The sequence below is a fragment of the Musca domestica genome, unplaced genomic scaffold (genome assembly GCF_030504385.1).
Source record: "Musca domestica strain aabys unplaced genomic scaffold, Musca_domestica.polishedcontigs.V.1.1 4, whole genome shotgun sequence".
NCBI classification, from domain to species: domain Eukaryota; kingdom Metazoa; phylum Arthropoda; class Insecta; order Diptera; family Muscidae; genus Musca; species Musca domestica.
Genome location: NW_026712328.1, coordinates 28,940,591 through 28,961,614, shown reverse-complemented (window position 1 = coordinate 28,961,614; position 21,024 = coordinate 28,940,591). Strand labels below are relative to the sequence as shown.

Here is a 21,024-nt window from a genome sequence, read left to right as displayed (position 1 = left end):
TGCACATTTCTGCTCGGCCAAATTCATGTAGCTAAAACAAGCAGAAATGTGCACCACTCAGCGCCATTTTTTTTATCGAGAGAGCTGCAAGTTTTGCTAGTTTTTGGAGTACGGGAACGCGTTGTAGCAGAATTAGCACTAATTAGTACTAATTTGTAGGTTCTGGAACACAACTTATGTCAACTTTATTTGTTTATGTGTGTGTATTCTTTTCAAAAATAAAGAAATATTCAGAAAATATTTTGAATATTTCGAATGTTTGCAAAATGCCTATTGCTACGAAATGAATCTTTAGAGAAATATAGAACATGATTTTGAAAAGAAATTTTGACGTTTCATACAATTTTAGCGTTGATTGTTTATTTATTAAAAATTAATGCATTTGATACAAAAAAACTTGTTGCTTTTGTTTTGATAGTAATTCTGACGTAACCATGGCAGAAGAATACAGGAAGCATTGATATGTCAAAAATATTTAAATGTTTTTTTTTCAAATATAAGTGGATTTTTATATGTTTTCTTATACTACGTCATTCGGAGGCTATTATAATTCGCGATTTCTACCTGTACAATAAAAAACAAAACAGTGCAACAATGATTTTGAAAACCCCCGAATTCGAAAAAAAAGTTGAAATATTAAGTAAAGAAAATAAAAAATTAAAATCAGATGATATCATAGCCTTACCTTAAATTTATTGTACCATGGGTGGGACTTTAACGATGTATTAATTTTTTAAACGATATTATTTTATAGATTTTAAGATATTTCCCCGGAGGTATTTAGGCAATACGGACGTACAAAACATTTTACCACCGAGGGGAGTTTGAATATTTGTGTACGCTACGTCGAATTCATGGCAAAAAAAATACAGGTAGATAAATAAACGCTTGGGAACATTGATACGTCAAAATGTTGGTTCAAAAATAAGTAGATTTTTATAAGTTTTCTTATACGAAACCTATCGAAAATTGTTATAATATGCATTTTTCAACAATTTTTACATATTTGAATAATTTTTCTTTCAACATTTTCAATATCAAAATTGTTTTAACAGTTCACTGTTCCAGGTAACGCCATGGTACAATAAAAAGGTAAGGTAGAGCTACCAGCTGATTCAAATTTTCTTCTAAGTGTGCTCGACTTCTGTCAATTTTGTGTATGTATTTAATGTTTTGAAAAAACAAAAGTAAAATATTTTCATTATCAAAGATTGGAAGAAACGTGTTTTGCTGGGCGCGATTTAAAGATACCAAGCAGTTTTGCCATAAAATTTAAAGGTTGAATAGTTTAGATGATATTTTTAATAGAAAATCTAGACATTTCGTACATTTTTCGCGCTTTTTTATTCATTTTAAAAATGAGGAAAAATATTAAATAAATTAAAACAAATTGTTGAGTATACAATTTTGAATAATTCTGACAGGAAGCGGACATAGCCTCAGGACTGTATTTCTGTACTTTTACGAAGCTAAAACTAAGGGTTTTTGAAAGAAGACGGGCAGTTTACAATCTGTTATATTTGAAACTCAGTTGCCTTTATGAAATTCCTCAATTCAATAATCAAGCTGTACTCTAATTTATAAGACTTTGTGTCTTTTTGTGCAGTAGTAGACAAATAAATAAAGAAATAAGGATAATAAAATGCAGCTATGAGGCTTCGTCCGCTCTCTGTCAGAATGGTTTAAATTATATTAAACAAGTTTTTTACTTATTTGGTATTTTTGCTCATTTTTAAAATGAGAATTTTAAAAACATGATACAAACTCATGGTAGAAGAAAAATGTAAGGTAGAGCTATCAGCTGTTTACATTTTTTTCTAAATGTGCCCGACTTCTGCCAATTTTGAGTATGATTTTATTGTTTTGAAATTGAAAAAAAAAATATTTTCAAGGCCAATGATTGGAAGATACGTACATTGCGGTTCGCGCATTAAAGCTATTTTGAAATGAAATTTAAAGATTGAACAATTTGAATCATTTTTTGAGATAAAATCCGGGCATTTCATTCATTTTATGAAAAAAGTGAAAACAACTTGTTTCATAAAATTTTGAATGAGTCTGACAGAAAGCGGGCATAGACTCAGGGCTGTATTTCTGTAGTTTTACGAAGCTGTTCCACCATAGTCCAAACTGTTTAATCTTTCCATTACATGAATAAACTGTATAATATCTTTTATGCGAGCGTTTATTTTCTTTTAAAAATATATTTTTGTTTTCAAAACAATAAATGCGTACACAAAATTGGCAGAATGTTTAATATAATCTATGCGAGCCCCGCAATTTGCGTTTATTTTCTTTGGAAAATATTTTTTATTTTTCGTTACGCACGAGGAAAACCAATAAATGTTGATTTTGCTTCATGCATTATAGGTGTGACGCATACATAAACATTTTCACTAACACCTCAAAATGCATGTCATGCATGTTGACCGTGTACGGGGCACTGGCTCTACCTTACGAAACCTGAGTGGTACAATAACATCAAGGTATGGCTATGATACCATATGGTTTTAATTTTTTTGTTGCTTAATATGTAAACGTTATTTGTTTATGTGTGTGTGCTATTTTCAACAATAAAAAATTGTACAGGAAAATATTCAAATTCGGATGTTTTCAAAATGCTTGACGACAAAAAATACAGTTTTTGTAGCAAAATTAATCTTTACAGATATATAGAACATGATTTTGAAAAGAAATTTTTACATTTTCATTCAGTTTTCGCGGTATATTTATTCAAAATCAATGCAACAAGTTGCATTCGTTTTGATTCTAATTCTAATTCTAGCCAAACATGTAGACCAATTTCGATGTAAACGTAGTCTAAGCAAATGCAGCAATTTTTATTTTGGTGAGAAGCGTATACAAAACTACAACCCTGTTCTCCAAAAACTGTCAAAATTTCTGACATCTTTTCCATCACTTCCATTGTGAAGTTTTTGCTAGTTCTCGATAGCCGACGTTTTTTCCCAGCAAGAAGCAATCCTCTCGTGAAAATATCAAGACATAAAAATGAACTTTTCCAGAGTGAGTAGAAAATTTAAAACACTTTGCAATAAAGAAGTGTTATATTAGTAATATTGTCCATGTTTCAAACAAAATTTATAACATAGGTATGCATTTTTGTGTGTTTTGGAAAAATGGACAACATTACGTAAGATAGGTTATATTTTAGGCAACATTTTTTACTAAAATAACTTTTCTTCCTTTTATAGGTAATTGTTCGCAGCCTCACCACCTCCGGCGCTCAACGTGCTGTCGCCAAGGGAGAAGTTGAGAAGGGCTACTTTGAATTGAAAAAAGTACAAGAACATTTCCAAAAGAAGGACGGCAAACCTGTGTTCTTGAAAGGTTCCACCTTCGATCAAGTTTTGTACCGCGTTACCGTTGCCCTCGCTTTGGTTGGCGTTGGTGGTATGGGAAAATTGTTTTATGATTTGTCGGTCCCCAAATCAGAATAAATACAGAATATGTGTTTAGAAAATGTTAGTCATTGTAAGAACCTTTGTCGCCCTAATACCGTAGCCTCAATTCCTATATTTCTGTGTTAGAAAGCATTTGTAAGTATTTGATACTTGACTATTGCATTTTTGTTTTCAGTAGAGCATTTCTTCCATTTCAGAAATTCTATGGACAACTTGTATGCCGTGTGTACCGTGTTGGTTCTGTTAACGATTTTTAAACATTCTTTAAAAAGCATTTTTAAGAAACATAGAAATATATGAATGTTAAGCTAAAAAGTGTAAATTTTCATTTTTATTTGGGATATTGCTGATATGATGAATTACCCATTCTCAGCGAAACTTCGTTTAAGATCGAGAATCAATTGAGAACGTATAGTTCTGGTTTTGAAATGTACACTATTAAATTACGAATATTGGAAGGGAATCCTGTTTCTGATAGGGTCCTATTAGTAAAAATATACTCGTATCCGCATACGCCATATTTGAACAATATCAACGTGTGGAAGTGGGCAAAGATGTACATACAACTAATTATCCTTATCCTATATATCTCCTCAAACAGTAATTATTCTTAATAGAAATAAAGCTGTAAGATATAGATGTTAGGAACAATTAACTACGTTAAAACGAAAATGTAACAAATGCAATGTATTTATTTTGGTCTTCAAAAACCAAAACAAAATTTCCATTCCAATTGACACTGTTTTAAAGACAAAAGTACTGTTAAATTGGTTTTATTTTCCTTTTAATATATTTTTATAAAATTAAAGATTACGCGATTTAAATGAAGATACGTTGTTAAATGATAATATTACAAGCTCTATTATGTTGTTCGTATTACACTAAGCATAATAGTTCAAATTTGCCTTCTTCTTGGCCTGTACTTCCATAATAGCATCCATAAAGTCTTCATGTGTGACTTGGGTAGCGGAGCGTCTCAATGCAATCATACCCGCTTCAACACATACCGCCTTACATTGGGCGCCATTGAAATCATCTGTGGAACGAGATAATTCCTCGAAGTTAACATCGCTACTCACATTCATTTTGCGAGAATGAATTTGCATAATACGAGCACGAGCTTCTTCATTAGGATGTGGAAATTCAATTTTACGATCTAAACGTCCTGAACGCAAAAGGGCAGGATCCAAAATATCAACACGATTTGTTGCAGCAATAACTTTAATATCCGCTGTTGAACTGAATCCATCCAATTGATTTAGCAATTCCAACATGGTACGTTGTACTTCTCGGTCACCAGCCTTTTCTGAATCAAAACGTTTTGTACCAATAGCATCCAATTCATCAATGAAAATAATTGCTGGAGCTTTTTCTTTGGCCAGAGCAAAGGCATCACGTACCAATTTTGCACCGTCACCAATAAACATTTGCACCAATTGTGGACCAGCCAACTTTAAGAATGTAGATTTTGTTTGGGCAGCACAAGCACGAGCCAGTAGTGTTTTACCAGTACCGGGAGGGCCATACAAGAGAACGCCTTTTGGAGGTTGAATACCCAAATTCTTAAATTTATCCTTATGTGTCATGGGCAGCACAACTGCTTCTATCAATTCTTGGATTTGCTTGTCCAATCCGCCAATATCGGAATATTGTTCGGTGGGTCGTTCATCGACTTCCATAGCTTTAACGCGAGCATCGTATTCAGCGGGTAGTGTTTCCAAAATTAAATATGAATCCTTATTAACACCAACTAAGTCGCCAGGTTTTAGTTTCTCTGCATCGACCAGACCAATAACCGGTAAAAAGTATGCTTGACGTGTGGACGTTTTTATGACTGCACATTTGCCTTTACGTTGATTGTCCAAAACTTGTACAGCACCGTCGTCTTCATCTTCTTGGGCTTCCATATCCAAAAGTTCAATAACGTTTGACACCAAATAAGGCAGAGTTTTATTTACCTAGGTGATCAAAAGAAAAAACCAATTAGTGCTGCACTACCTTAATTCATACAATATACACATACCTTAATTTTTTCGGTATTATCCTTAATTTTATCATTTTGGGCTTGAATTTCATGGGTAATACGCATAACCTCACTCTTCATTATTTTGATTTCATTATCCATTAGACGAGTCCTGCTGACAATTTCATCTGTGGACATACGCATCACTTCCTCGCCCAGTTCTTCGCCATCTTCCCAAATCGATTTATCTTCCAACGTTGCTGCCATAGTAATGCTATTGAATATTACTTATTATTAAATGAGGTCCGAAAACAAATTGCAACTATTGTATTTAGAGTCAAGCCTTTATTCAATATTTTCTTTGGGAAACAAAATTAAATTTTGCTTACTTTACCGATGACTTGTAAATTTGCGTTTTTTGACAAGAAGGTTAGGGATACTTACGTCGAATGTGTACTAACACAATATATGCAGTTTAGTGAAAACACACAAAGAATAAATATGAAACCCTGTCCACACAACAATATTTTTAATATGAAAGTCAAAGGTGATGAAGGAACGAAATTTAATATTTATTTGTTTTATTTATTTTATCTTTAATATGTTTTGATGAAAATAACAATAAGTTTCCATATCTTACATACTATTTTTTTATAGATATAGATGTGTGTTTATTTGCGGGCTTTTGGATACAGTTATATCCGTAAATTAATTGACTAGGTAATTTAGATTAGTTTAGATACAAATACAGTTATATCTATTTGTGTCTGATAAATTCATAATTTCATTTGTGTCTGGTAAATTTTCAACTAAGGCAATAACGAACGTTCAAGTTACTACATTTTCCTATTCGGATAGAATCAAAAACATTTTTTGAGGTAATTCTCCAAGTCATGTTAAAATTATTAGATGGCATTTCATTTTCCATTTAAAAAATGAGAAAAACTGATAAATAAATAAGAGAAAAAAATTTTTTCTTTTGGTGCCCTTATTCTGTCAAAAATATACATATTTTGTGAATGTGTGTATCGTTTAATTAAAAAAAATGCAATAATATAAAATTATTTCAAATTCGGTTGATAAATAAATGCATATTTTTGACGTTAATGGGCAACACATTGTGCAATTCTGGGATAACACTGCATTGCCCTACCATTTTAGATTCAATCTTGTGTATTAACCCCAAATTAAATTCTTGTTTCGCGGGGTTTCCCCAATATAAGAATTTTGTTAAAGAAAAATGAAAAACAAGCGAAAGCAACTGTTGCTTATTTTAAAGTTTAGAAAATAAGAATATTAAAATCTTCAAAACTTTATTTGTTTAAGTGTGTAATCTTTTCAATAATAAAAAATTGCTCAAAAAATATTCAAATTCGGGTATTTTTAAAATACTTATTGCAACATGTGCATTGACAAAATCTACAGTTTTTGCAGCGAAATAAACCTATATAGAACATGATTTTGAAAAGTAATGTTGACCATTCATTGAGTTTTCGCTGTTTTAAAATTTTTATTCAAAATCAACGCAAAAAGTTGTTTGGTTTTCTAATCGTTTTGATAGTATTCTGACATTACAAAGCTAGCCTACCATGGTAGAAGAATACAGGTAGATGAATCAACGTTTGGGAACATTGATGTCATAAAATTTTAATTTTTTCAAATATAGGTAGATTTACGTCATTTGGAGGTTATTATAATTCGCGTTTTTTCAAAAAATTTTACAAATTTAAAAATTTTTTCATTCAACATTTTCAAATTCAAAATTGGTTTGACAGTTCATTGCCCCAGCAGCTATGTCGATGCGACTACCTATATTCTTCTACCATGTAGCCTTCCTTGTTTTCATTGTACCATGGTTGAATCTTATTTTGCACCATGTATACATGTGCAGGGTGAGATAAAAAACTGGCATCAAATTTTAGAATAAGTTTAGATTTGTTCGAATTGGTCACTTTTGGCACGAATTATGGCCTTCAAACGAAACCGTCACACGCTGCCCGAATGTTGCTCTGCTATATTCTGGCCCATTGCCGGTGAATCGCTTGCTTGAGGTGATAGACACTTTGGTGTTTTTTAGTGCCAACCTTGCTTCCCCAAATAATCTAGACACAATAGTCCAACGGATTGGTATCCGGAGATGTTGGTGGCCACTGCAGCTGGAAATGAAGCGAGGAACCTCATTTTGTAACCATTCTTGGGTGACGCGTGCTGAGTGCGATGGTGCTGAGTCTTGTAGGAGTCCAAGGTCTGCGGCCAAAATGTTTGCGTGCCCAAGGCTTTAATACACCCTCCAGAATATTTTCGCGATAATATTCGGCATTTATTCTGATGCCACGGTCGATTAATACGAGCGGAGGGCGGCCATCGGCTGTTATGGCAACCCACACCATCACCATGACCGGCGCTTGAGTTCTGTTGGCCAACCGAAGGTGCACGTTTTCAGCAGACATCTTTGGCAAATAAACACTATCAATTTGTTTGTTTACAAATTGCTGGACAACGAATGTTTTCTCATCGGAGAAAATCAAATTCGGATAGAATCAAAAACATTTTTTGAGGTAATTCTCCAAGTCATGTTAAAATTATTAGATGGCATTTCATTTTCCATTTAAAAAATGAGAAAAACTGATAAATAAATAAGAGAAAAAAATTTTTTCTTTTGGTGCCCTTATTCTGTCAAAAATATACATATTTTGTGAATGTGTGTATCGTTTAATTAAAAAAAATGCAATAATATAAAATTATTTCAAATTCGGTTGATAAATAAATGCATATTTTTGACGTTAATGGGCAACACATTGTGCAATTCTGGGATAACACTGCATTGCCCTACCATTTTAGATTCAATCTTGTGTATTAACCCCAAATTAAATTCTTGTTTCGCGGGGTTTCCCCAATATAAGAATTTTGTTAAAGAAAAATGAAAAACAAGCGAAAGCAACTGTTGCTTATTTTAAAGTTTAGAAAATAAGAATATTAAAATCTTCAAAACTTTATTTGTTTAAGTGTGTAATCTTTTCAATAATAAAAAATTGCTCAAAAAATATTCAAATTCGGGTATTTTTAAAATACTTATTGCAACATGTGCATTGACAAAATCTACAGTTTTTGCAGCGAAATAAACCTATATAGAACATGATTTTGAAAAGTAATGTTGACCATTCATTGAGTTTTCGCTGTTTTAAAATTTTTATTCAAAATCAACGCAAAAAGTTGTTTGGTTTTCTAATCGTTTTGATAGTATTCTGACATTACAAAGCTAGCCTACCATGGTAGAAGAATACAGGTAGATGAATCAACGTTTGGGAACATTGATGTCATAAAATTTTAATTTTTTCAAATATAGGTAGATTTACGTCATTTGGAGGTTATTATAATTCGCGTTTTTTCAAAAAATTTTACAAATTTAAAAATTTTTTCATTCAACATTTTCAAATTCAAAATTGGTTTGACAGTTCATTGCCCCAGCAGCTATGTCGATGCGACTACCTATATTCTTCTACCATGTAGCCTTCCTTGTTTTCATTGTACCATGGTTGAATCTTATTTTGCACCATGTATACATGTGCAGGGTGAGATAAAAAACTGGCATCAAATTTTAGAATAAGTTTAGATTTGTTCGAATTGGTCACTTTTGGCACGAATTATGGCCTTCAAACGAAACCGTCACACGCTGCCCGAATGTTGCTCTGCTATATTCTGGCCCATTGCCGGTGAATCGCTTGCTTGAGGTGATAGACACTTTGGTGTTTTTTAGTGCCAACCTTGCTTCCCCAAATAATCTAGACACAATAGTCCAACGGATTGGTATCCGGAGATGTTGGTGGCCACTGCAGCTGGAAATGAAGCGAGGAACCTCATTTTGTAACCATTCTTGGGTGACGCGTGCTGAGTGCGATGGTGCTGAGTCTTGTAGGAGTCCAAGGTCTGCGGCCAAAATGTTTGCGTGCCCAAGGCTTTAATACACCCTCCAGAATATTTTCGCGATAATATTCGGCATTTATTCTGATGCCACGGTCGATTAATACGAGCGGAGGGCGGCCATCGGCTGTTATGGCAACCCACACCATCACCATGACCGGCGCTTGAGTTCTGTTGGCCAACCGAAGGTGCACGTTTTCAGCAGACATCTTTGGCAAATAAACACTATCAATTTGTTTGTTTACAAATTGCTGGACAACGAATGTTTTCTCATCGGAGAAAATCAAATTCGGCAGTTCACCACTTTCGTCCAAGCGAAGCAACTCTTTAGCTCTTTTGAGTCTATTTTCTTTCTGTTGCGGTGCACTTTGCACTTTTTGGAATTTCTATGGATTTACCCCAAGCTAATTTTTAAATATTTGCCGAATTCGAACCATTTCTGCTAATGTTGCTGTTTTCATCCGTACACTTCCTTGACGTCGAGCTACGCTACCAGTATCACTGTAAATAACGATGGTACGAGACTAATAAGATTTATTCACATTTAAATGCTGGAGTGCTCTAACGATAGTCATTTGCGGTTTTCCAGCCAAGTATAAAGAAATGACACTATCCCGCTTGAATTCCATCACGAGTGCTTTTGTACGCTTGTAAACAATATAATGAGCTGTCACTGGAATAATTTTAACAGCTGTCGGGCGAGCGGAGACAGCAGGCTGATCTCACCCTGTATTTATAACAATATTGCTGATATACTTAAATCGTGCAAAGCAAGGCAGCAATTTGACAATACACTTAATAATGGTTTTTGCACTATTGTGATTTGACTCTCATTGAATTTCAAATCACAATATGTCATTTGACAGCAAACTTAGTTGTCAGATGGGCTTACTGGTCGACCTTATATAGACCATGGTACAAAATTTCAAAATTTAATAATTTCTCTGTTGTGTTGTACATTGGAAATAAAACCCAACATACCAAAAATACAATACAGCTTGAGAACAATATTATAAAAATATAATTTTTCAACAATGCTTGAGAAACACTTATGTTCCACAAACATTTCTCAAATCTGTCCCTTGTTGACAAATTAGTTTTGATTTTTTGTGAAAATTGTCAGCAAGAAATTATTTTCTTTGGCAAAAAACAAAATCATGCGAATTTAGGACCCATTTCTGGACCGAACCCTTAAGGTATGGATGAATAATAAATCCGGGAATCTTTCACATAAATTATTCCAATCCCATTTCAGATTGGAAGCATCAAAAAGTTGAAGGAATTCAATATATGTGTAGTCTTAGTGGAAGAGATGCAGAAGTTCAAATAAGGGAGAAGAAAGCGTCAGGGTATCAAGGCCACATGAAGGAGTGACTACTGGGATGTCCATCAAAAAAAAAAAAAAGGTGAAAAAAGATTAAATATTAAAAAAAAAATATATTATATACTATTACAAAAATAAGCTTATTTTAATATTATTTTTGTAAGCTTATTCTACAATTTCAAGTATAAGCTTATAAATAAGGGTTCCGTTTCGATTATTCTATACTTGTTACACAAACATTTTTCAATGTTTTCTCAAGATTTTCTCAAGCTTAAGGCTTATGTTCATAAGCTTATTGTAATATTATTCTCAAGCCATTTTGGTAAGTTGGGAAGCTAATATAAAAAATTGTGATTGTGTGCAATTGGAAAATATAAAATTTGGCACAATTTTTAAAATGTTGATGTGGTGCTCTTTTGTTGTTGAAGATATGGCTCTTGCGTATTTCAGTAATACAGCCATGGAATCATTTTACTGTAGTGGTGAAGGTAATTATTTTTGTACGGCATTTTTCATTCCAAATTTTACGTTTCAAAAGCATTTTAATTTAAGTTTATTGTATCACCAGCTACGCTCTTGGACTCCCCGTATTATTGTGCCATGACTGCATCTGCAAAAATTTTGCACTCTCTTTTACACCGTCTTTCTAAACAAGCAGAGCAGCACTGTTGGCGCCAAAAGTATTTTTTTTTTTGGAACAGGGTTCGATCCACTTACTTTTTAATTATTTTAATTTTAAAGAAAAGTTACAGGAATATAATATTCTTCCAAAAAATACAACTAGAATTGTGTAGAACACAATACTTGTGTATATAAAAACGAATGTAAAAAAATAGTAATGGAACCTAGCGGTGGCAAGAAAGTCCTTCAAAATACGGGAAAATATGTGGCTGAAACAAGAACAGAGGGGTAAACATATATTTATTATATATTTCCATATCTCGAATTTATCTCCGGTTTATATTCTTTTGTACAGCGATGATTTCTATAATGAAGCTGGATATCGTCAATCTCGAGAAAATGATAAAATCGACTCAAAGTATGGATTTGATCGTGTCAAAGATGGATTGGAAAGAACTGGATATCTTATTAACATGCATACGGTATTAATTCGATTTTTAAAATTATTAATATTCTTGAATAATAGCTTATTATTTCACAGACTGAAATATTGGATGAAGATCGGCGTTTAGTAGCCGCCCTGGATTTATTCTTTATACAAATGGATGGTTCGCGTTTTAAGTGCACTGTCGCTTATAAACCATATTTATTGGTAAAGCCCGAAGAAAGTCAAGCATTAGAGTTGGCTCGATTTTTGAGTCGGAAATATGCAGGTCAGTTAGCAGGTGTTGAACACATTTACAAGGAAGATTTGGATTTACCCAATCATTTGGCCGGAATAAAACAACAGTATCTAAAACTATCATTTCTGAATCAAACCGCCATGACTAAGGTGCGTCGTGAAATTATGGCTGCTGTACGTAAAAACACAGAACGTGAAAAGTCCAATACATTTTATTTGCAAATGTTGGCCAACTCTCTGGCTGCAAATGCCTCAAATGATGGGGAGGGATCTAAAAAGCAACTTGATTATATGGATTGTGTTAAGGAATTAAGAGAACATGATGTCCCATATCATGTACGAGTATCCATTGATTTGAAAATATTTTGCGGTCAATGGTACAATATACGTTGTCGCAGTGGTGGTATGGAGTTGCCAATAATAACATGTCGCCCGGATATATTAGAACGACCTGAACCAGTAGTACTTGCTTTCGATATAGAAACTACAAAGCTTCCATTGAAATTTCCTGATGCTCAAACAGATCAAATAATGATGATATCATATATGATTGATGGCCAAGGGTATTTAATTACAAATCGCGAAATCATTTCTTCAGACGTAGATGATTTTGAGTATACACCTAAACCGGAATTTGAAGGAAATTTTATTGTCTTCAATGAAGAGAATGAAATGCAATTAATACAGAAGTTTTTTGATCACATTATGGAGGTGCGTCCTCACATAGTTGTCACATACAACGGCGACTTTTTTGATTGGCCCTTTGTCGAAACGAGAGCGGCTGTCTACGACTTGGACATGAAACAAGAAATTGGATTCTCAAAGTCTAGAGATGGCAATTACTTATGTAGACCATCAATTCACATGGATTGCCTTTGTTGGGTAAGTGTAACTGATTTGGGGTTGGGGTTTAAAAATAATAAACAAAAATAGGATTTGTAACTTTATCCATAGAAAGGGACAAAAATGAATGAAATAATTTGTACTCGGGCGCTTGTCCGCCTCCCTCTTTGATGGCTGAATTGAAATTGGGCATAATCGAAAGTTGAGTTAAAGTTAAAACACCATATCTATTGAACAAATTTGAAATTATTTTGTAATTTTTAGATCGTTGTTCTCACTGTAGAAAAAATTTTGTCAATTTAAATTTATAATTGGGGGGACACAAAAACTTCCTCAATATCTTTTATTTAAAAACTTATTTAGTTGAGTCACAAGTGTCTACAGTCACAATGTACATTCTTTTAATTCTTAAAACATTAGTAGTATTTATACAATTAAATATCTTACATTTGAATATGTACTTGTTTTTTAAGGTAAAACGTGATTCTTATCTACCCGTTGGTTCACAAGGTTTAAAGGCCGTCGCGAAAGCCAAATTACGCTATGATCCTGTCGAATTGGATCCAGAAGATATGTGTAAAATGGCAGTTGAACAGCCACAAGTCCTCTCAAACTATTCGGTGTCTGATGCCGTTGCCACTTATTATCTGTATATGAAATATGTACATCCCTTCATATTTGCTTTGAACACAATTATTCCAATGGAACCTGATGAAATTTTACGCAAAGGGTCTGGCACTCTTTGTGAAACTTTACTTATGGTACAGGCTTATCACGCTAACATCGTCTATCCCAATAAACAACAAAGTGAATTGAATAAATTGTCAAATGAGGGACATGTCTTGGATTCGGAAACATATGTTGGTGGCCATGTGGAAGCTTTAGAATCGGGAGTATTTCGTGCAGATATTCCATGTCGTTTTCGTTTAGATCCAAATATGGTACAGACATTGATTGGCAATGTCGATCGCGTTCTTAAACATGCTATCGAAGTTGAAGAAGGCATCCCGCTGGATAAAGTAACAAACTTAGATGAAGTGCACAAAGAAATTTGTCAAGCATTACAAGGTCTCCATGATATACCAAATCGCTTGGAACAACCCGTCATTTATCATTTAGATGTAGGTGCTATGTATCCCAATATTATATTAACGAATCGTTTACAACCCTCGGCGATGGTCAGTGATACAGATTGTGCTGCTTGTGATTTTAATAAGCCTGGAGTACGATGTAAACGTGTAATGGATTGGTTATGGCGTGGCGAAATGCTTCCTGCTTCACGCAACGAGTTTCAACGCATTCAACAACAGTTGGAGACTGAGAAGTTTCCTCCGCTTTTTCCTGGAGGGCCCACCAGGGCATTCCACGAACTTTCAAAAGAAGATCAGGCCGCCTATGAAAAGAAACGTTTGGCCGATTATTGTCGAAAAGCATACAAAAAAACTAAAATAACAAAATTGGAAACCAGAACTGCAACTATATGCCAAAAGGAAAACAGTTTTTATGTCGATACGGTTAGAGCTTTTCGTGATCGGCGTTACGAATATAAAGGCCTAACTAAAGTCGCCAAAGCTGCGGTTAGTGCTGCCCTTGCATCGGGAGATGCTTCGGAAATTAAGGCAGCTAAAGGCAGAGAAGTTTTGTATGATTCTTTGCAATTGGCCCACAAGTGTATTTTGAATTCCTTTTACGGTTATGTGATGCGACGTGGTGCCAGATGGCACTCCATGCCTATGGCCGGCATTGTATGTCTAACGGGTTCTAATATCATTACCAAAGCAAGAGAAATCATTGAACGAGTTGGACGGCCATTGGAATTAGATACCGATGGTATTTGGTGTATATTGCCAGGTTCTTTTCCACAAGAATTCACGGTCCTCACCACCCATGAAAAGAAAAAGAAAATCAACATATCTTATCCCAATGCTGTGCTGAACACAATGGTGAAAGATCACTTTACCAATGACCAATACCATGAACTGGTAAAGAAAAGAGATGAGGGATCATCAGAGCCGCCTGAGTATACAATAAGAGAAGAGAACTCCATATTCTTTGAGGTTGATGGTCCATACTTGGCCATGGTATTGCCGGCCTCCAAAGAGGAGGGTAAAAAGCTGAAAAAGAGATACGCCGTATTTAATTTCGATGGATCACTTGCCGAATTGAAAGGGTTCGAAGTAAAACGTCGTGGTGAATTGCAGTTGATTAAAAACTTTCAAAGTTCTGTGTTCGAGGCATTTTTGGCCGGTAGTACACTGGAGGAGTGTTATGCTTCTGTTGCTAAGGTGGCTGATTATTGGTTAGATGTTTTATACAATCGTGGATCAAACTTACCCGACTCGGAGTTGTTTGAATTAATTGCCGAAAACAAATCCATGTCCAAGAAATTGGAGGAGTATGGGGATCAGAAGAGTACGTCTATATCAACTGCAAAACGCTTAGCTGAGTTTTTGGGCGAACAAATGGTGAAAGATGCCGGTTTGGCTTGTAAATATATAATTTCGCGAAAGCCGGAAGGTGCCCCGGTAACCGAAAGAGCCATTCCTTTGGCCATTTTCCAATCAGAGCCCAGTGTTAGGCGACATCACTTACGACGTTGGCTGAAAGACAATACGATGGGTGATTCGGATATAAGAGATGTTTTAGATTGGAATTACTATATAGAACGTTTGGGCGGAGCTATCCAGAAAATTATTACCATTCCCGCCGCATTACAAGGCTTACCTAACCCTGTGCCAAGAGTACAGCATCCAGATTGGTTGCACAAGAAAATTTCTGAAAAAAATGATGTCTTCAAACAGCGGCGTATCAATGAAATGTTTACCAGCAGACCAAAGCCCAAACCAGCATTGCCGTCTTCCAGCAACGATAGTGATGCTAAAAATGTCGACATAGCTGATATGGAGGATTTGGCTGGATGTGAAGACAATTCTGATGGTAGGCCCCGCGTTACAAAACGACGTAGAAATAATTCGGAGGATGATGGAGACGAAAGTGCACAACCGGAAGCATCGTCTTGGCGCCAAGCATTGGGACAACCGCCGCCCATTGGAACCACCCGTAAAGAAATTGTGGAATGGGTGAAATTTCAGAAACGTAAATGGGAGTGGCAATTGGAGCGACGACAGCGTTACAAACAACAGAACAAACGTATGCGAAACGAAGATTCCAATAATGATCTCCAGAATGCATCCAAAGGGGCCACATCTACCGCCACGCTTGGGGGTTTCCTGCGCAGGGCACAAAGAACCCTACTTGATCAAGTATGGCAAATATTGCAAATTGTTCCAGTCGATGATTTGGGTCATTTCACAGTATGGGCTATGATTGGTGAGGAGTTACACAGAATTAAATTAACAGTTCCTCGCATATTCTATGTCAATCAGAGAAGTCTAGCTCCTCCGGAGGAGGGACAAATGTGGAAAAAAGTTAATCGTGTTTTGCCACGTTCACGTCCGGTTTACAATTTGTATCGGTACAGTGTTCCCGAACAAGTCTTTAAGGACAACTGTCTGGGTATGTTGGCTGATTTAGCTACACCGGATATTGAAGGTATTTATGAAACGCAAATGTCTTTGGAATTTAGAGCTCTCATGGATATGGGCTGTTTATGTGCCGTGCAACGAGAAGAAGCACGGCGTTTGGCCAGTTTGGCCACAAAAGATCTGGAAACTTTTAATATTGAGCAATTGGAACAGAAATCTCAGGCACACATAAAATATCTTCAAGGCTCCAATGCAAGATTGAGGAAAATTTTCCTGTATCAACACAACATACCCACGGCGAAGAAGGAAGTATGGGCTTTGTTTTTAATGGCGAGTAAAAAGGCCATTGTAATAGCCCTGGACACAGTACGTACCAATCAAATGCCAAACATGAAAAATCTATATACTGCTGAACGCTTGGCTCTTATAAAGAATCTTCAGAGTGCCGAAGATATTGAAAAAGTGCCTGCAGAGGACTTTCAATTCGAAATTTTCATTGAAGTTGATGTGAAGCAAGTCTACCGCCATATTCAGAGGGCATTGACGGCATACAAGGAAGAGAAGCGGGGACCATCTTTGATTTGCATGCAGACCGCCTTGGAGTCGCGCAAATTGAGTAATAATATGCCTATTTTATTGGACTTTCCTCAGGCCCAAATACATATATCAGATGATGCCTCTTTACTATCAGGCTTAGATTGGCAAAGGCAGGGCTCTCGGGCTTTGGTTCGACATTTTTTAAATCTTAATAATGTGGTAGAACTGATGTTGGATCAATGCCGATATTTCCACGTACCAATTGGAAACATGCCACCCGATACCGTTCTCTTTGGAGCCGACCTATTTTTTGCTCGTTTGCTACAAAAACATAATTTCGTTCTATGGTGGTCGTCTACTACCAGACCTGATTTGGGGGGTCGTGAAGCGGACGACAGCAGGTTGCTGGCCGAATTCGAGGACAGTGTTACAGTGGTGCAAAATCAAGCTGGTTTCTATCCAGATGTTTGCGTCGAACTTGCATTAGACAGCCTGGCTGTATCGGCGCTTTTACAATCCACAAAAATACAAGAGTTGGAAGGTGCATCTTCAGCTATTACATTCGATGTGATACCACAAGCTTCGCTGGAAGAAATGATTGGTACAGTACCAGCAGCCACATTACCGAGCTATGACGAAACAGCTCTATGTTCGGCTGCCTTTAGGGTGATGCGGTCCATGGTCAATGGTTGGCTGCGAGAAGTCTCAATAAATAGAAATATATTTTCAGATTTTCAAATTGTCCACTTTTATAGGTGGGTAAGGTCAAGTAATGCTCTTCTATATGATCCCGCTCTGCGAAGATCACTGAATAATCTAATGAGGAAAATGTTTCTACGCATTGTGGCTGAATTTAAGCGTCTAGGTGCCACCATAATCTATGCTGATTTTAATCGTATTATATTGTCGTCGGGCAAGAAATCTGTTGCCGATGCTCTAGGATATGTCGACTATGTGGTACAGTCCCTGAGAAATAAGGAAATGTTTCATTCAATTCAGTTGTCTTTTGAACAATGTTGGGATTTTATGTTGTGGCTGGATCATGCGAATTATTCTGGCATTCGTGGTCGCCTTCCCAAGGGCTTGGATGAAACGACATTGGGCGACGTTACGGCTGCAGCATTGGCCGCACAGTCAGAGAAACGTCAAAGGAACACTGATAATTCGGATAATGAGAATGATGATGACGACGATGTAGAAGAAGTGCCAAGGCCCGAAGAAGATGAGGATAATCCAGTCAGTGAAGAGGAACAGCTGTCGTTGGAACTGAATTGGACCATAAGTGAACATTTACCAGAAGAGAATGAATGTCGGGAAAAGTTTGAGGCGATTGTAACGCTCTTCATGCAATCATTGGCTGAGCGTAAGACAACAAAGCAGGCCATCAAAGATATTTCCCACTTGGCTTTTGATTTTATTATAAAATTGCATAAAAACTATGGCAAAGGGAAACACAGTCCTGGTCTAGATTTAATACGCACACTTATCAAGGTTTTAAGTGTCGATAAGGGTCTTATGGAGGATATAAACGACTTTCGGCGTAACATGCTGCGTTTAGTTGGTGTTGGTGAATTTTCCGATTTAGCTGAATGGAAGGATCCGTGTGACAGCTACACAATATCTGAAGTCATTTGCAAGGCGTGCAATCATTGCCGTGATTTAGATTTGTGCAAAGACAAACACAGGGCAATGAAAGATGGAATGTAAGTATTTTAAATGAATATGTCTGCTAATATATGTATCTATAAAAATGTCAACGATGTCCAAATAATTATAGGTATAGGAACATCGTTCCATGATCTTATTTCAAACAAATAATTATATGGCTGTATTAGCAGTCCTTAAAACTTAGAAGATAATATTCATTTATCACTTTGAATAATGATTTGATTTTTTTAGACCCGTATGGCTGTGCGCTCAATGTTTTGTAGCATACGATAATGAGGAAATTGAAATGCGTATTATTGATGTTGTCCAGCGAAAACTTATGTCATATGTCCTCCAGGATTTACGTTGTTCTCGTTGTAATGAAATCAAAAGAGAAAATCTGGCGCAGTTTTGTACATGTGCTGGAGATTTCGTGCCTCTTATCTCGGGAAAGGAAATAGACCATCTGCTGAGAACTTTCCAAAATGTGGCGGATTACCATAAAATGGAATTACTGCATGAAACTGTCCAACAAATAATTGCCACCAAGTAAATTAAATATGTAAATAAATGTCTTTTAAAATGTTGTTTTCCGAATTCGTTTTATTTTGAATAAATTTAATGTTGAACTGAAAAACAAAAGATACACACGCACATAACAGCTCCTCCAATTCTGTTGTTTTTTTTTCTCAGAGCATTAATATCTTAGAACACTGTTGTTGGAATCATTAAACTAAAACTGTTTTACATCATTTAGTTGGTTGATGTGATTGGATCAACTTTAACTTCGGGGAATTTGAAGTCAGGGAATTTGGTCATATCGGTTTTGCCGTCACTGCCGTATTGCTTGGCAACACGTTCCAATTCGTTTTTCATTTCACGTTCAATTTCGGGAGAGGGGTCAACCATTTTGCCACCGCTAAAGAATGAAGAAACATGTTAGATACGATTTGTTAAGCATTATAGCGTAGCATTGTCTTACGAGCTCTTTTGTTTGTATTCACGAACTTTATCCAAAAACAATTGCTGGATGGGATCGGAGGCTTTGCTCAAGGCTGGGGCAACGATACCAATGCTGCGGCGGGCTTCGACGCGCAAAACGCGTACACCACTCAAAATAGATTGGGACAACATCTAAAAAGTAAGATAATCAAAGTTTATTAAAAGATATACTTATTTATATAAACGAATTGTCAAAATTTCCGTTTGCAATTTATTCGGTAACCTTAAAAACATTAAAGGTTATGTAATGATTTTTTTTTTGAGAGAATATCAACAACATTTTGAGGTATGTTCTTTTGTACGTTATTATTAGAGTGATCTGGTGAAAATATTGCTAATCTTTGTAATTTTTGCAATGTTACCTTTTTAGTATTAATTATCTTTTAATTTCTCAAAAGAATAGGAATTCCAATCTCACTCGCTCACTTGCAAAAGTATGTTTTTGACAGCTCCTATTTAGGGATGTGTAAGTGAACTTTCGACTAATCGATTAATCGTTATTGTATCATATTCCATTCTTTCGAATGGACGTGCGCTTGAAATAATAATAATAACACGTTCTCATTGGCAATGACTTAAAACGTTTATTCGATTCAGTATTATAAGTTTTCAAAATTTGGTCTGTTCCAGAACCTGCAAGAATCTAATAGTTTTGCAATTTTCTCCGATATAATAAAGCGAAAGTCGGTTATTGTAGTAAAAACTTATACATTCTTGCAATTCTGGAACAGACTAAAGCTGGGAATACAAAAAGCGCTTATATGACTGGCTTAAGTCATCGGCTGGCTTCTTCGTAAAGGAACAAAGGAGTTTTAGGTTGACTTAGTTCGATTTTGACTCTAGGCTCCTTTGTTCATTTCCGAAGAAGCCAGCCGATGACTTAAGCCAGCCAAATAAGCGCTTTATGTATTCCCAGCTTAATTGATTGCCACAAAATCTGTTCCAACACCAGCAAGTAGTAAAAAGTTGTACATTCTTGCAGTTCTGGAACAGAGCATGTATCTGTTTTAAGTTCACAGCGTTACCTTAAATTCGACGTACTCGGTCGACTTTTTTCACAACACAAGTAAAACAACAAGTTCGAGCTAGTCGGTTTTTATAATATAAATTTAGAAAAGTGGTTCCTATCTATGACGAATTTATAATTTTTAAAGGATTGTAAACTATCATATGTTTATGCGCATCATTTAGATATAATGGTACATCGTACAACAAAAAGGAAAAAATCAGAGCTTTTGGTTGATTACATTTTTTCTAATGTTGACCGATTTTTGTCAAATTTGTTTGGATATATTTTGTTTTGAATACCGAAATTTTATTTAAATGTTTGTTTAAAGTATTAAACCGTTTCAATCGAAAAATGTAAAAGGTTGATTGGCCTAATACGTATAATGTTTCGATTCCTGGATAACCAGTAGAATTTTTAAGTTTTAAGCTAAGGCATCTTCGTACATGAACTAAGGATGTTTAGGTTGACTAAGTTCGATTTTGGCCCTACGCTCCTTTGTTCTTTTGACTTAATGACTTAAGCCAGCCAAAAAAAGCGTTTTATGTATTCTCACCTTTAGACTATGTCC

The 21,024-nt window shown here is 35.6% G+C and overlaps 4 protein-coding genes across 8 annotated transcripts; 2 read left to right on the top strand and 2 right to left on the bottom strand.

Moving 5' to 3' along the window:
• Positions 1-2,866: 2,866 nt before the first annotated feature.
• LOC101899299 (cytochrome c oxidase subunit 7A, mitochondrial) lies at positions 2,867-3,744 on the top strand. 3 transcript variants are annotated; one of them, XM_005182488.4, is made up of 3 exons: positions 2,867-3,024; positions 3,213-3,557; positions 3,620-3,744. In XM_005182488.4, the coding sequence occupies exons 1-2, from the start codon at positions 3,010-3,012 to the stop codon at positions 3,456-3,458; spliced, it is 261 nt and encodes an 86-aa protein (XP_005182545.1). In that variant the 5' UTR covers positions 2,867-3,009; the 3' UTR covers positions 3,459-3,557; positions 3,620-3,744. The 3 variants fall into 3 exon arrangements, with proteins under 3 accessions (XP_005182545.1, XP_011292092.1, XP_019891973.1); XM_011293790.3 differs by having other exon boundaries at positions 3,601-3,744; XM_020036414.2 differs by having other exon boundaries at positions 3,598-3,744.
• Positions 3,745-4,179: 435 nt separating this feature from the next.
• LOC101899007 (26S proteasome regulatory subunit 6A-B) lies at positions 4,180-5,863 on the bottom strand. 3 transcript variants are annotated; one of them, XM_005182487.4, is made up of 3 exons: positions 5,775-5,863; positions 5,446-5,659; positions 4,180-5,380 (listed from the first exon to the last, which is right to left on the bottom strand). In XM_005182487.4, the coding sequence occupies exons 2-3, from the start codon at positions 5,650-5,652 to the stop codon at positions 4,304-4,306; spliced, it is 1,284 nt and encodes a 427-aa protein (XP_005182544.1). In that variant the 5' UTR covers positions 5,653-5,659; positions 5,775-5,863; the 3' UTR covers positions 4,180-4,303. The 3 variants fall into 3 exon arrangements, with proteins under 3 accessions (XP_005182544.1, XP_011292091.1, XP_005182543.1); XM_011293789.3 differs by having other exon boundaries at positions 5,780-5,826; XM_005182486.4 differs by lacking the exon at positions 5,775-5,863 and having other exon boundaries at positions 5,446-5,768.
• A 5,394-nt stretch (positions 5,864-11,257) lies between these two features.
• On the top strand, positions 11,258-19,035 carry LOC101898658 (DNA polymerase epsilon catalytic subunit 1). Its single transcript, XM_005182484.4, has 5 exons — positions 11,258-11,539; positions 11,607-11,733; positions 11,793-12,815; positions 13,250-18,501; positions 18,698-19,035. Exons 1-5 carry the CDS (start codon positions 11,469-11,471, stop codon positions 18,996-18,998), a joined length of 6,774 nt encoding a protein of 2,257 aa, XP_005182541.1. The 5' UTR covers positions 11,258-11,468; the 3' UTR covers positions 18,999-19,035.
• LOC101898826 (ATP synthase-coupling factor 6, mitochondrial) lies at positions 19,029-19,967 on the bottom strand. Its single transcript, XM_005182485.4, has 3 exons — positions 19,810-19,967; positions 19,428-19,579; positions 19,029-19,364 (listed from the first exon to the last, which is right to left on the bottom strand). The coding sequence occupies exons 2-3, from the start codon at positions 19,577-19,579 to the stop codon at positions 19,199-19,201; spliced, it is 318 nt and encodes a 105-aa protein (XP_005182542.1). The 5' UTR covers positions 19,810-19,967; the 3' UTR covers positions 19,029-19,198.
• Positions 19,968-21,024: the final 1,057 nt, after the last annotated feature.